At 30.3% G+C, this 15,655-nt stretch overlaps 1 protein-coding gene across 6 annotated transcripts in view; it reads left to right on the top strand.

Moving 5' to 3' along the window:
* LOC142324256 (uncharacterized) overlaps positions 1-15,655 on the top strand; it is a 440,588-nt gene that overhangs the window by 405,730 nt on the left and 19,203 nt on the right. For 4 of the 6 annotated variants that reach the window (XM_075365118.1, XM_075365121.1, XM_075365122.1 and 1 more), the window contains 3 exons: positions 716-971; positions 4,325-4,646; positions 10,529-10,696. In XM_075365118.1, coding sequence (XP_075221233.1) covers positions 716-971; positions 4,325-4,646; positions 10,529-10,696 — 746 coding nt within the window. Of the gene's footprint in view, positions 1-715; positions 972-4,324; positions 4,648-10,528; positions 10,706-15,655 lie in introns of all 6 variants that reach the window. The other 2 variants (XM_075365119.1, XM_075365120.1) reach the window with 2 other exon arrangements.

Below are 15,655 nucleotides of genomic sequence, written 5' to 3' on the forward strand. Positions count from 1 at the left end.
ATTTTTGTAAAAACTACAGTTTATTCAACAAAAAAAAGACAAAAGAACTTAAATATTCTCAGAGCTTGTTTTTTTTTATAAATATAACAGGTGGAATTAATTTTATGATGGAATAAAGTAAAAAAAAATATTTAAAAAAATCTTTAAACCTTTTGCAGGTGATTTGCTTGCCTGATTTTATGCTTGAAACTTCTGGGTTTGATTCCTGATATGGTTTTGAAAATTTATAAGATGTCAACCCCAATGTTTTCAACTAATCAAAAACATTTTTTTCTTGAAATCAAACATCCATGATATAAATTTAGTTTCTGATCATGGGAGGATCAGGTCTTTTCTTTCAGATTATATTGCCATTTGGCAAGTTTGGCAGTATAGTAATCATACTGATAACCTCAATCATTTTTTCATTTTTATTTTAATTATTTTTTGATGAAAAACATTAATAAAACAGATTAAAATCCAGTAAATGTAAGCAGTGTTACTTTTATTGTATTTAACCAGGGTCATCCAGCAGTAAGAAAGAGCTGCTTGACATAACTCAGATTGACTTTAATGAATTATTTTCCTGGTGCAAGATTTTATTCACAAAATAAGTGTTACACTTAAATCTCTATAATTATAAAATGGCAACAAATTTGTTTTAAATATTTCTTAAATGAACTTAAGCATATTAAGTAAGATTTTAATATTAATACATTTTTTTATGTTTTTGTAGATTAGTTCGTGAGTATGTTGAAAGATGTACACAAAGTGTTGAAGAAATGAGTAGAAATGCTGATAAGTTACAACGAGAAATTGGTGCATTAGGTGAATTAGCAAGAGCAAAAGAACTTGAATGGAATTCAATATTAAGGTTAAGAAAATTAAAAGAAGAAATGTTAGAACGACTGCTACGTCGTAGAAGGCAGGCTATGATGCTTGCTGATAATGGTTTAACTCAAGAATGGGCTACCGATTACTCTAAGCCTAAGGTAAGATTATTTTAATACTGACTTAAAGAAAATAACATATTGTAATGAATATTTCATGAAAATTAGTCATAAAATCAAATCCACATTTATTTGTAAACCTATGTATTTTTATTTTCCGCAACTCTTCTGATGGGTTGTTCAACAGCTTACTTTATAATTTATCATTATTTACTTTGCTTTAAGGGAGAGGGTCCTTTAAACTCCTTCTCTACATCATGCATCCTGAATGCCAGAATTACAGCCTGTCGCTATCTTCCAGTTCCCTAGTACTATTACCTTCATACATCCTCTTGTTTGGCATCTTTCTGGACAATAGCCCAATCTTCTTTGGCCACTCTGTCCCCTTCACCCTTCTAACAGACCATACAGCAGCATAACAAAATTTGGGCATTTTCACTCTTAAGAATAGCTGAGCCCTCCAGTTTGAATGAACAACATTAAAATCCATATATAGCTATTGATTTTGTTACTGTCTTGTAATACTACAACTTATTACTGCGTCTCACTTTGGTGGACCGTTATGGGACATTCAGCCCTCTGATTGTATTTTTTCCACTGCCAGTCTCCAGTGAATTTCTCTGTCAGATTTCCCATCAACTGTAATAAGAGTTACCTGCCCTGTAAAAGTTACCTGCACTCAAGCTGTCACCTTAAAACCTCTCTATTAATAAATAGATCCATTGAAAGTTCTCCCATTGATAAATATTCTGTCTATCTCAAATTGATTTTCAATCCCCTAATAGTTTTTTATTGATGTGTATTTAATTCTTTGTTTCATTATAGTGTGGCTCATTGTATAACTCTGTTATATCAGATGAGTTATATCAGTTTCCTCAGTTACTAATAGGAAAATGTTTAATCATATAAAAGTTATAAATTTTATAAAGCGTTTTAAGTGTTTATTACACCTCAAAGGAAGTATACAAAGTGTTGTCTTTCTGCCCTTTTGCACTCATGGCAGTGATTAACCATTGAATTACCTACCATGTTTTTTCATAAAGTTTTTTTCAATTTATAAAATCTAATGAGCTTTCAATCAACAACTTAAAATGATTCAGGTCATTTTGATTTGAAGAAGATAACATCTTTCTATTTTCATGATTATGTTCAGCTTATGCCAGTTGTTTTACTTGACAATGATTTTAATTCTGTTTTATTCTCATTTTAATTTAAAAAATAATAAAATATATTTGTTTAGGTTTATTTAGAAAATAAAAAGCAGATAAAATTCTATGAACTGTTTTTTCCAACTGATAAATTATTATATTCTCATAGATGATTCCATATCTTATCTTCAGTATCTCTAACTAACTTTGATCCATGATCTAAATTGGCATTAATTAGATTGTGTATATTTTCAAAATCATGCAAAACATAATAATAATTTATTATTAGTTGATATCATGCTTATTTACAAGTTAAACTACACTTTACCAACTTTAGCTGCCAAATAGTATGTTTCTAAGGCATTATTTTTTTTTATAAACATTCATTTCCCAATAAAATTTGCTGTGAATTATTTTCAAAACATAAATGCAGTTGCAAGTATAAATATAATACCTTTGCCTGTCATTAAGCATTATAATATTGATGTAGTCTACTACAGCAGTGATAAGTTAAAATGCATATAAAATGTAGAATATATTCAAATACTATTTGTAAACAAGTACGCTACAAGCAACAAATGTATGTAATTGATAAGGGTCCTGGGTAAGACTGTAAACTACCCCCAATCTACGCTGATGGTCCTTTTTTACACTCATCTTTTTCCCTGTTCTTGATACCTACTTTGAAATTATCAGTTCTGTTGATATAGATTTGATCTATTACACTCTCTTGAATAATGAGGAAAACCACTACCTGAAGAGCCAGTGGTACCTTGTATCTGTTAAAGGAATGTAATAACCAAGCATAATGACTGAAACACCTATCAGATAAAGCTGAGTCTCCTTATCCTCTCCTCCTCAAAAATTACCCAGTATTTTTTAGAGTAAAAACAGGTTCATGTTCAAATATAGGTATTTTCTTTTGTCATGGGTGAGAATCACTTTTTTGGTGCTGTATATGAAAAATGCCAGCTAGCTGGGATAACAAAACCTTCCAGATGAAAGGCAGCTATGATACTATTCTTCCTCAGGAATAGACATTATAGTAAGATGTACACTGTAGAAATTTTATTTTTCTGAAAGCAGTTGATTTAAAATAAATATTAATTGTAAGGTCTGAAATTATTTTTTAAGATTATTATACCTGGTGTTCTAACAAACCAACCCATTGAACGTGACATATTTTAAGCGAGTCTATGCACCACAACATATTTATAATTTTTACATAACTTGCGATACAATTTGTCAGTTGTTTTTGAATCTTGTAAATGAATGTTCACATATTGTAACTCTGACTATGAGTGAATTCCAGAAGATTAGAATTACATTAATGGCTTTAAATCTCAGTTCAGTTTCAAGGAAAAACGCTAGTGATTTTAGAACATTTCTAAGGATAGATAGTGAGTGTTCCAGTGAATTACTTAGCATGGTGGACCATTCATTTAAAAACAAAACATAAAATTAAGAGAAGCTGTTTCTCCTGAAAACAATTAAATATCATCCTTGTGTTTCTTCCACAGCAAGAAACTACAAGGATTTAAACTATAGTTTAGCTGTATCATCACAGCTGATATCTTAAATATCACCAGAAGCATGTAATCCTTTTTACAATTGCAACTTTCTTCTCAACGATGTCTAGTTTGTATTTTTATTAACTTTATAGAATTTTTAATAAATCCTTTTCCTTTTTAATAATTTCCTTTTTTAAGCCTCTTTCCTCACATCTCTTTAGCTGTATTGCAATGAAAATTCACTTCATAGACACAGGTAGGTCTCTAAGAGTTGCAAAATAATGTTATCTTATTAATTTCATTACTTTCCAACCTGCTGACGATTTTAAAACTAACAAATTAAAATTTAAAATTTAAAAACAAGTCACATGAATGACATGACTGCATTGATGTTTCAGCATTGTATGAAGTTGGATGGTTGATCCAACAACAATGTTACTAACATTTTCCAATGGTAGGAGAAATGATGTAGTAATTCTAAAGTTCAATTAATTTGTTTTGTTCCTATTTACCACTCTAATGTAAGCATAACAAACTTGGTTGTACAACACAACTACATACAGTTTGTTTTGATGGTCAACTTAATTGTTTTGAACAAGTTGAGTAATGGATAGACCCCTTAAAATGACAGCATGATAATAGTACGTGTCCATGAATTTTTTAATTATTTTTAATGCTAATATACATAATTACTATAAAAGATTTACTTACTTATTTATTGTCTCCTTTGTTTTAGTTGAACAAAAATCCAAATAACCAACTAATGATGGTACCAGTAGTTTCATCTAGTCCTGGTAATTTAACTTCATCAGTTCCAATTACTGGCATCAATAGTCGGCCATTACTATCATCACCAGATACTACAAGAATGTCAGCAAGAATGCAACGGCCGATTTTACCAAAGCCATCTATTAGTCATAGTCATACTAACAACAGTAATAATAATAATAATAACAGTATACTTGATCAGCAGCTGAAGCAGACTGTTATGGGTGAAGTTATTGGAGAAGGTCGTCAAGGACCTATTTTGGATGTTAAGTCTATAATTGCTGATTATAGGTAAGTACCAAATTAGTATACAATAGATTTAATTAATTACAAAACTATTTCTGATATTGTGTATCTTCATTTTACTCAAAAAGTAAATAAACTTTTGTGTCAATATATATATCCATCATGCTATTTTCTGAAGGAAAGACTCATACATATGCAGTATCGTTATCTTCATAATGCTTAGGCCAGGATTGAAATTACCTTTAATTCCTTAGAAATAATATTATTTTAACTTAAAATATAAAGTAATTTACTTATTTATCAAAATAAAAATATTTGCCGCTGGAGTCTCATTTGCTGAACAGTTGGTGAATGTTTCTGTGCTTTTGACTGAGATTTGATCCAACTTTTACATTAAAATATTATTTTTGTTGTCAAAAAAATTTGTAAAATAGTTTTTCATCTATGATTAATTATTTTTATTATTTTCCTGGCTACAAAATAATACAACACACAATGTAAAAAAAAGTACGAGGGTTATTTTTTTTAAGGTCGGATCGGTTGCGAAATAAAAACCTGCGCAAAAATCAGATGAGCCTTTGCGCATATGTGTTGCACAGCGTCTCTAGTATGGCCTTCAATCACGCCGCGTTACTTCGTTTAGTTCTGAACACACAGCTACGTCTACAACAATAGCATCTCCCACCAAGTGTGAAGTGCGTGCGGTAATTCGATTTCTTCAGGCTGAGGGGTGTAATGCAGCTGAAATTCATCGACAAATAAGTAATGTGTACGGTGAAACTTCAATGAATGAAAGCAAAGTGCGACAATGGTGCAGGAACTTTAAAGCAGGACGTGCAGATGTTCATGATGCAGGCAGTCAGGGAAGGAAGCAAATGTCAACCGATGATCTTGTTGAGCGAGTGGATGAGGCAATTCGAGAAAATCGTCGGTTCACAATTTCTGTATTGAGTGATTTGTTTCCTGAAATTTCAAGGTCATCTCTCTACACCATTGTGAGTGAGAGACTTCAGTACCGCAAACTGTGTGCAAGATGGGTTCCCAAGATGCTGTCTGACCATCACAAAACAATGAGAATGGACGCCTCCCTAATGTTTTTCCGCTACCACAATGAAGGAGAAGATTTTTTGAACAAAATTGTCACAGGGGACGAGACATGGGTCCATTTTGAAACTGAAGAAACAAAAGAACAATCCAAACAGTGGATGCATTCTCATTCTCCCAGTAAACCAAAGAAGTTTAAGTGAACCTTCTTCAACAGAAAGTGTATGGCTGCTGTGTTCTGGGACCGGAATGGAGTTCTCTTAGTGGAATTAATGGAACGTGGCACAACTATCACTGCAGCCTCATACTGTGTGACTCTTCAACGTCTACGAAGGGCAATTCAGAATAAGCTCGTTGGGAAGTGTTTGATTACCCACCATACAGCCCGGACTTGGCTCCATCCAATTTTCACCTCTTTGCTCACATGAAATGCTGGCTAGGAGGACAACATTTTGGCACAGACATCAAGCTGCAGACCAGCATAGAAACATGGCTGAAAACACAGGCGGCTCCGTTCATGACAAGGGTATTGGAAAGTTGATACCACGCTACGACAAATGTCTAAATCAGAGTGGCGACTATATAGAGAAATAGCATAACTATGTAAGTCCTTGTTACAAATAAAAAATTTTTTATTTTCACTGTGGTTTTAATTTCATGACCGATCGGACCTTGAAAAAAAATAACCCTCGTATGCTAACCGAGACAAATTTTGTATGTTGAAGTTTTTGCAGATTTTTATTTTTTTTTTACGTCCTCTAATCAAAAGATGTAATTTTAATATTGAACAATCCAGAAAGATATTTATACGTTGGCCTGTGTTTTTCTTGATACCTCCAGACTGAATAGACTGAAATAGACTAATGAAATTTAGCACAATTATTCTGTACTGAAAGCACTGATGCCATTTAATTTTGGTCAGGTCACAATCAATCAAGGAGACAGAGAGATATGGACATTATGGGTCTCATATTTTTAAATTTCAATCAAAAGGGTAGGTGAATTTTTTCGCATAATTTAATATTCCTCAAGTAGATAAGATTCTTTCTGATGATGGTATTTAGTCTTATTGAAATCGCCATAAAAGGGTGGGTGATCAAAAAGCACTTTTTTCTTTTCTTTTCTCTGGATTCAGACACACTCTTGTACTATTAGATGGTTTGATTACATTAATAGGTCACTTTGATTATGTATTTGAGCAGTTTCATTTATTGGTAAGAGACAATAAGCTTAATCCTTTGGCTCTTTTTTTCATTAATTATCACTTTACAAGATAACTTCAAATTGGATTTGCCAATTTTTATGAAATTTTGTATGATGACTTTTGAATATAGGTCATTAATTGTTTTAATTTTAGTTACAATTGGTCAAAGGGATGGAGAGTCACCATGGCCTCATATCAAAAACTTTTACTTAAAGAGTAGATAATTTTTTCATAATTCTTTACCTACATACTTTAATGTTTAAGTTAATTTTCTTCTTAGCGATAATTTATTGTGGTTAAAGTCACCAGTGGTCAAAATTGAATAACTTTCCTGGACTAGCCAGGAAAGTTGTGAAAGGTATATTTTTACTTTTTAAAGTAGCAAAAGTAGTCAATTGTTAAGTCAAAGGGGTCAAGTTTTAGGGTTCTGTATTTTTCTCAACAAAGAAGCAATATGGAAATTATATAATATAATCAATCTAACAATTTAATGTGTGACTACTTCATGTAAATATACAGTCACTGGGATGGTATTACTTTTTCTTAGATTATGTTGGATTATTTTTAATGTTGTCTAAGGAATTATATGTTCTCCTCGCAAGAACGAACATGACATTGTATAGATTACTGCTATAAATACTTTATCAGGAAAAATAAATTAAAGGTGTTCTTTCTTATTGTTACTTTTTACCTCAGTCATGGATAATTTTTACTTGCTTATAAGAAAATGTAAAACTTTTTTTATGAATAATTTTTTTTAATGATTAGCTTTGCAGAAGGATTTATTAAAATTATTAATCAATTTGCATGAACTATCAGTAATACATTTATAAAACAAATTTGATGTGGACACCACATGACTTTCTTGTATGCCTATTAAATTACATACACACATCTTTTGCTGCATTTCATTTAAACTTATTTCTTTTGAAAGTGAGGTACGATGCTCCAATTCTTTAATAAAGTGGACAGTTACACAATTGCTGAAATATTAGTTTTTATTAACATCAAATATTTATGCAATTATTAATTCAACAATATTACATGAAATATTAGGATAAAGTAAAAGTCCCTTTATTACTCGTATTACTAGATCAGCATTATTCATATCTTCATGAGTTGCTGATTAACAAAAGTTTCAGGTTTCTGGTGTGTCGTATAAATAAAAGTTAATAATAATTAAACTATTCCGTTTAGTGAACTTCTGTCTACTGGTTACAAATGTTAATTTCAACCTTATGGTGTAAAATATTCAGTTTTTATTATTGGATTATTTGGTAAATAATCAAAAATGAAAAAGAAACAATCATACAGGAAAAAGAAAGATAACATGAAGAAATATATCTTAAAAAAATGACAAGAAGATGAGTATGAAGAGGAAGAAAATGTTGTAACTAAAGAAAGAATAAAAAGATAAAGAGAAGATGATACTAAATATAAAGACAAAGAAAACATTAAGACCATGGAAAGAACAAAAAGATTAAGAGAGGTGATGAATATAAAGAGGAGAGAATTTAAAAACTAGAGAATGTGTACACAAATTAAGATCAGAAGAATTAAATCAAACCAAAGAGTGATTAAATGCTTGGCAACAAAAAACAAATAAACAAAATGATTATCTACTCCGACTTAGGAAGAATATTGTCTGACAATATCAGAGGAGTAATGAACTAAAAGATAAGAATTTTTTGCAATTTATTAAAGATCGTGCATGTGTTCCTCAGTGTATATGTTGTTCTTGTGAGGGTCTATTTTTCAGTCACTCTGTAGTTAACTTTAAGTAGATAGAATTAAACAGAAATTCCAGAAAAATTAAATAAAAGTAAACAGAAATTAAACTAGAAAATTCAGAAATAATACAATTCTGAACTATAATTTTCAATTAATATTAAATAATCAGATGTTTCACCAGATCTATTACATATACACATATGTAATAATGCCTATTAAATTACATGTACTTTTGTGTACATAAAATTTTATTTCACTAATAACTTCTGATTTTTTTTCATATTTTTTTTATTGTTATTATTGAAATATTATTTATTGTAAAAATTTTTTACATCACTGGTGATGCTTATAATTATTAACTTTTAAGTTGGTCGACTTAAAAGTTTTTAATAAAACTTTTAAATACTTTAAAACTTTTTTAATAATATTATTTATTAACTGACATGCATAAACATGTTGATCAAGGACATTGTCACTAAACTTATTAACTGTGGCTGAAGGAAATATTATTTATTAATAATTATTAATAAATCAATACATTTAAATTTTTAAAAAAAGTTAAAAAAAGAAAGAAGATATCTCTGATTCGACTGATGTGACTTCCGTTGTAAGATTTAAATATTTCATTAATTAAAATTTTATTTGGTTATAACTCTGGAACCAATGAAAATTAAGATATATCGCTAAAAAGCTCTCAGTGACGGCTTATTACTGCAGTTAAGAAAAAGTCCAAAATCCAAATTTTTATGTTTTTTTCGACACTTTTGGTTCAGTGGATTGCAATCAAAAGGGGAGGTACACAACTAGATGTTACAACAGTCCTAAATCCAAAATTTCAACATTCTACAGCTAATCGTCACGAGATACGTACAGACATCGCACTGAAATTAGTCAAAATGGATATTTACATTGAAATCTGAAAACTGAAATTTTTTGTGATCACAATACTTCCTTTATTTTGTACATGGAAGTAAAAAGAAAACATTAATTTTTAAATACAGAGAAAAGTTTTAAACATTTTATTTTTAAAAAAATTATACCACTTGGCATTGTTACCAACTGACCTTTTAATTACTACACTTGCCTTCTTTCCTGTTGTTTTTTTCCATTTTATTTTATTCAACACTGCTTCAGAATTGCTTTTACCATACTATGTTTTTATATATAAATTGTCATACATCTTAAATATACCATATGTTTCAATATTGATTCTATTGAACTTTTTGAATATTTCAGTTTACACATCTTTCATTAAATATATTGGGATACAATTATTTAACTATTTTTAAGTCGTTATTTATAATTACTATAATCTTCCATCTTGTGTAGCTGAAGATATATTGTGCATTGTACTACTGCATATTGTTTATCAAGTTATATTTTATGTTTGCATAGTTATTATTGTCATAGATTTATTATTAAAATAGTTTCATGATAAAAAGATACTGCAATTACAGTTTATCTTACCATGTGGAAATTGTACATGTATTTATTTATTGTGTATTGGATACAGTTATGATGAAAGGTGATTTTGTAACAATCACTTTCACAGGTATTTTTCATTTATAAAAAATACTAAGCCTGATTGGTATTTGAACTTAGAACTTTCCAAATGAAAGTTGAGACAAAACCACTATACTACTGAGAGAGCAGAGTGATAACATTTGTATAGTCTGATGAATTTCATTCACATTTTAATTCACTAATTAGCAAGTTTTTTCAAAGAGCAGAAGATTAATACTAAAAAAAAAGAAGTATTTGTAATGCTGCTCCCCCTTTAAATCACATTTATATCTTTCTGAGGATGATATTTTTGATTTTAAGATCAGTATTTATATTAAAATTGACAGGATAGAAATATTATAATTAGTTATTATTATTGTTAATTAATAATAAAATATTGTTTTATTTGAAAATGAATATTTTGACAGTCATTTTTTTAATACTGTGGGGACAGGTCTAGGCATCCAGAAAATGTTCCTAGACGAGGACGGAGAATGAAATCACCTATGGTTTCTTCAACTCGTATAACTGGTAGTTCAGCACTGATGAGTATGGCAAATATGGCTTTATGTTCTGGAGCTCATATAAGAACATCTCAGGATTGTTCTTCAGGTATATTATGTTAGTAGATTTTTTAATTCATTATTATAACAATAACCTCTACTCTGGCTAGAATAAAATTGCACTTTTTTTTTGTGTATGCACAACAGAAAGTGTCACAGTGCGGTTAACTGTGCTAAGAACACCACCATCATTTACAGCAAATGGTGATTGATATTTCACTATGTAACGTCAATTGGGTGACTGATGTTGATTGCTAAGTTTTGTAAACATAGTTGGTCAATGCACAATTTCATTTTTTTGCCTCTGGGTATCTGACAGTGATGGTGAGTGGGTGTAGAGTATTTAGGATTGGGAGGGCAGAACTGTTATGAGTTCAAGACAATGTTCAGTCTTCAGTCACTTTGCATTTTTTGATTGACAATTGTATGATATTGGAGACAGCCGGTCTGTAGAGACACATGTGTGCATACATTCAGGCAAACATATGTTTGTTTTGCCTCACTCCGGCACTGCAAAAGTATAGTTCCCTTACCAGCATTTAAAATACTCCTAATCTGTGTAAAAACTATGCTTACAAAACTTACTTTCTGAACTTCTGTTTATTAAACATGCATCCATCAAGTTTCAATATTTTTTTTTCTTTATTCTGTCAATCTGCACAATCAAGAGCAATTTTGTTTGTGCCTATAGTGTTTTAAAAATATGTATAAAGTAAAGTAGCATATTAATATCCAGTCAAGGTTCCGTTATTGAAATTTGTTATACAAACTAAAAAATTACAAGATAAATTCAAAATGTAGAGACAAAGTCATTTCGCTGACTAGAAATTTTTGCATAATTTTGTTATTCCTCATTATTTGACAGAGCCTGTGTGTGCTCAAAATAACAGTTTATTATTTTGCTTTCAATTACCATGATACTTTACTTCATTTTGCATCCTTCTTTTTTTGAAATTTCCCAATGATTCACTTTGTGAATATGTCATTTCATGTGGAACAAACAAATAGAAACTTTTAAAGAAATTAATGGTATGACTGATTAAAATTTATTTGTATGTTTTGATGGGTTGAAATAGGCATGAATCATTCACCCAGCAGCTTTGATATTGGCATATTTGCTATTTTAAAATACCCAGCTATTTTTTTAACTACATATTCATTCATAGACTTTACTTAGAAATGGATAAATACTTCCACCTTCCAAGTAATCTATAAATCTCACACTGCTGAATGAAAAAATCGATCACTATTCATATTTCTTCTTTAGGTTGATAGCAAAGCAATAATTTTAAATTAATTATCAAATAACAGAGAGTTAAACATTGAACAACTTTGAATATTTTGACTGTATGTGCTTAAAATTATAGAGTATAGCCAGCCTCCCAATCTTGAAAACAGAATTGTGTGTTTTGCTTTAAATTTACCTCCTTTGAACAATTTTCATTTCTGTATGCACATTATTTTTAAATTTATAAATGCAAATGAAAATGTTGCCTATTTTTTATTTATTACAAAAAATAAATTTCATAAAATATGTTCAATTTGCAAAAAAAAAGTAGTTTTGGGTGATCAGAAATTAAATTTGAGTTAACAAAAAAGTCAGTAAAGTCTTATTTTTGTACAGGATGGGCGGGAAGGTCCTTCTTTACGCTAGTTATGAAATTATTAGGCTAGGTGAAATTTATCCTTCTAATCTGCATAAAAACTATGCTTACAAAACTTACTTTCTGAACTCCTGTGTATTAAACATGCATCCATTAAGTTCCAATATTTTTTCTTTATTCTGTCAATCTGCACAACCAAAAGCAATTTTGTTCTTGCTTATAGTGTTTTAAAAATATGTATGAAATAAAATAATGTATTAATATCCAGTCAAGGTTCCATTATTGAAATTTATTATACAAACTAAAAAATTACAAGATAAATTTAAAATGTAGAGACAAAGTCATTTCAGTGGATTTAGATCCACCTTCTGTGGATCGAAAACATCTATGTGGGTTCCACCCTGTTAAAAGCCCAGCTATATGCGCTTCCATGTCCAATTGTTCATCTGCAACAGCACATAAGAAGTGATCATTGCAAATGCTGACCAAATGGCATCTTGGAGCTGCTCATTGTTGACATATGTGTGTTTTCGGATCTGTTCTTTTACAAATCCCCATAGGACCTTCTCAGGTGTGGTGAAGTCAAGGTTTCTTGTTTATCAAGGCATTGGAGCTGGTAACTCTTCTGACCCATGTTTGATCTAGCGATTCGAAAAAATTTCACTGAGGCGTCTGCAGACATTCAAAAAAAAATTCACTAGAGCACCATCTTGCTGAAATGTAATGATGTGTGATCCCTTTTACCATTAATTCTGGAAGCAACTACTCGTTGATCATTCTCAGACAACTGTGTTGATTAACTGCACCATCAAAAAGATAAAGATCAAGGAGAGGTTCAGCTGTCATCCCAGCCCAAATCATAACATGAGGCGGATGGTGTTCGATTTCGTTAAAAAAGTGAGGATTGTCTTTTGCCCAGAAAAAAACATTTCAGTAACTAGAGCATCTATAAATTGCACACTCGTCTGAGAACATGACATTCTATTTATTGTTTGCTTTCAGAAAGTATTCAAGCAATAACTGACATGCATAAACACGTTGATCAAGGTCATTGTCACTAAACTTATTAACTATGGCTGGAGGAAAACATTTAACTTTCAAGTTCTTCCACATATGGTTTCACATTGTCAATCTTGGAATGTATAACTCTGCAGAACATTTGCGCTTTGATCTCATCAATGATTGTTGAATCAATGTCTCCACAACAGCACACATTACAGTTAGAGTGCTTGACCTCCCACTGTATGGCACATCAAGAACACTTCCTGTTGTAAAAGCCTTCTTCTCCCATGTCAGTAATGTTTGCCATGATGATAACAATTAACAAAATGCACAAAGAAGTCATTCATAATGTTTTACCAGTGTGTGGAAATTTGTGAACCCAAACACAAGCTAACATATGCCCTTCAACAGTGAACGCACTCGTATCTACCATCATTCCACACTAGACTACAACTAAGGTTATCCCACCACAAGTGAACACATTGAATGATCCCATCCACGGTTTATCCTCCCCATTTTTTCCAGCAGCAGTGAGCAATATCAGCGGTGAGAATTGGTAACAGTAGAGCCCAGTTAAGCTGGATTTATTACAAAGTAAAGGGCCTTCCCATCCATTCCATACAGCCATTTGTAAGGTTTGTACAGAAAATGGAGAATTTTATTCCAATCTCTAGCCCACTGATCCAAGAAAAAGTAAAATCAGTTTTTTGAAAGATAGCAGTAAGAGTTAATTAATAATAAAAGTATTATTAATAGTACCTGTTTTCTTCTATCTGTTTTCTTTTTTCAAGATGCCAGTACACAAAAATTTTCAATTTACTTATGTAAATAAAATAATAATTAAAAAAAAAACTTTAATAATGTCTGCTTAAAAATTTAATGTAGTTTGTAATAAACTGTTAATTTTAAAAACCAAAGTTATAGAAAAATTAAAAGTTAAAATACCTTACAGAGACTATAGAATGGAATGGCCAACTAAAAATACCCGGAAGATATTGGGTGAAGAAAATGGAATTAGGCTATCACCTAACATAAAACATGTAAAGCAAGAAATCTATCTCTATAAATGCAAACTGAATACCATGATTTGCCCAGAAGTGTTGTATGTTGCAGAATTTTTAGCAAAGATCTATATAGACTTTTTAAGGGGAAAGAAAGAAAAGAGGTTTTAAAGGAAAATATTTGGTTTTAAATTGGATGACATACTTTAATATAAATTAAATCCCCCACAAAATGCTAAATTGTAAATTTAAAGAAATAATAGAAAAATTCAAGAGAGGAGTCATATTTAAGGATAAGTGATAAAGAAATTCCAAAGAAAATCCTCCTCTCTTATCTAGAAAGAAAAATTAAAAATTTATATTATGATAAAATTAAGAGAGACTTAAACAAACCAGGAATAGGAATAATAGGAATTACAGTCTTGCAAAATAAGTAATTAATCAAGAAAAAATTGAAAGAAATCTCATATAGAGGGTTTTTTTTATGAAGGAGCTCCAAAACAAAAAGGAGTAGGAACAGAATAATTTAGGAAAACGTCACTGAGAGATTTGAAATGTGTTAGTAAAACAAGAAACAAAGGTATTCTAGGAAAGTGTTAAACATAATCCATAGTTGGCTGAAAAAAAAGTTGCATTTCAGTTTCTTTGTAATACTGTATGTAACCACTGTCAATGTCCAGCACTTAATTTTCAAATGTAAATGTGTAAATAAAATAATTAAAAAAATTATTTTAAAAATGTCTGGATAGAAATTTAATGTAACGTAATAAAACTGTTACTTTATATAAATAACAATGAAAGTAAAATAAACAGTTACTTCAATGAGGTCAGCTTAATTTGAATGTGTCGCTACCCAAATTACCTTCAGTTACAATTAATTTGGATTACAGGTATTATTTTTTATTAAAAATCCCACAGAAAAGTACACTAATATGCTAATAGTGTAAAAAATAAAATTAAAAAAAAATATATTTATTAATTAGTAATCCATTAACTTATTCTTCAAAGAAAGTAATATGGCAACCTTATTGTCAGTTACATTAATCTTTTTTACCTTTTAGCTTCTGCTATTGTTGGTTTTATTTATGACTGCTATATTTTCTGAGGGTACTCTCCTTTATCATAAAAAATAATTTATATATGAACAATGGAAATTAAATACTTGGTAATTCAAAAAGGACTTCACAAATTTAAAAGCACATAAAAATTTATTTTGATAACTTATAGATTCAGTTGAGGTCTCATTTCATAGCATCAAGTTTTGACTCAAATAGTTCATTAGTACTGAATTTGGCTACCAGTGCTGTCACCAGTTTTGTTAAAAATAGATACATTTACTAGTGCGGAACGTGATTGCTGTGAGTTTGGCTTCACAATTTACAATCAACAACTGCAGTTCAG

Source organism: Lycorma delicatula, chromosome 4 (assembly GCF_047948215.1).
Source record: "Lycorma delicatula isolate Av1 chromosome 4, ASM4794821v1, whole genome shotgun sequence".
NCBI classification, from domain to species: Eukaryota; Metazoa; Arthropoda; class Insecta; order Hemiptera; family Fulgoridae; genus Lycorma; species Lycorma delicatula.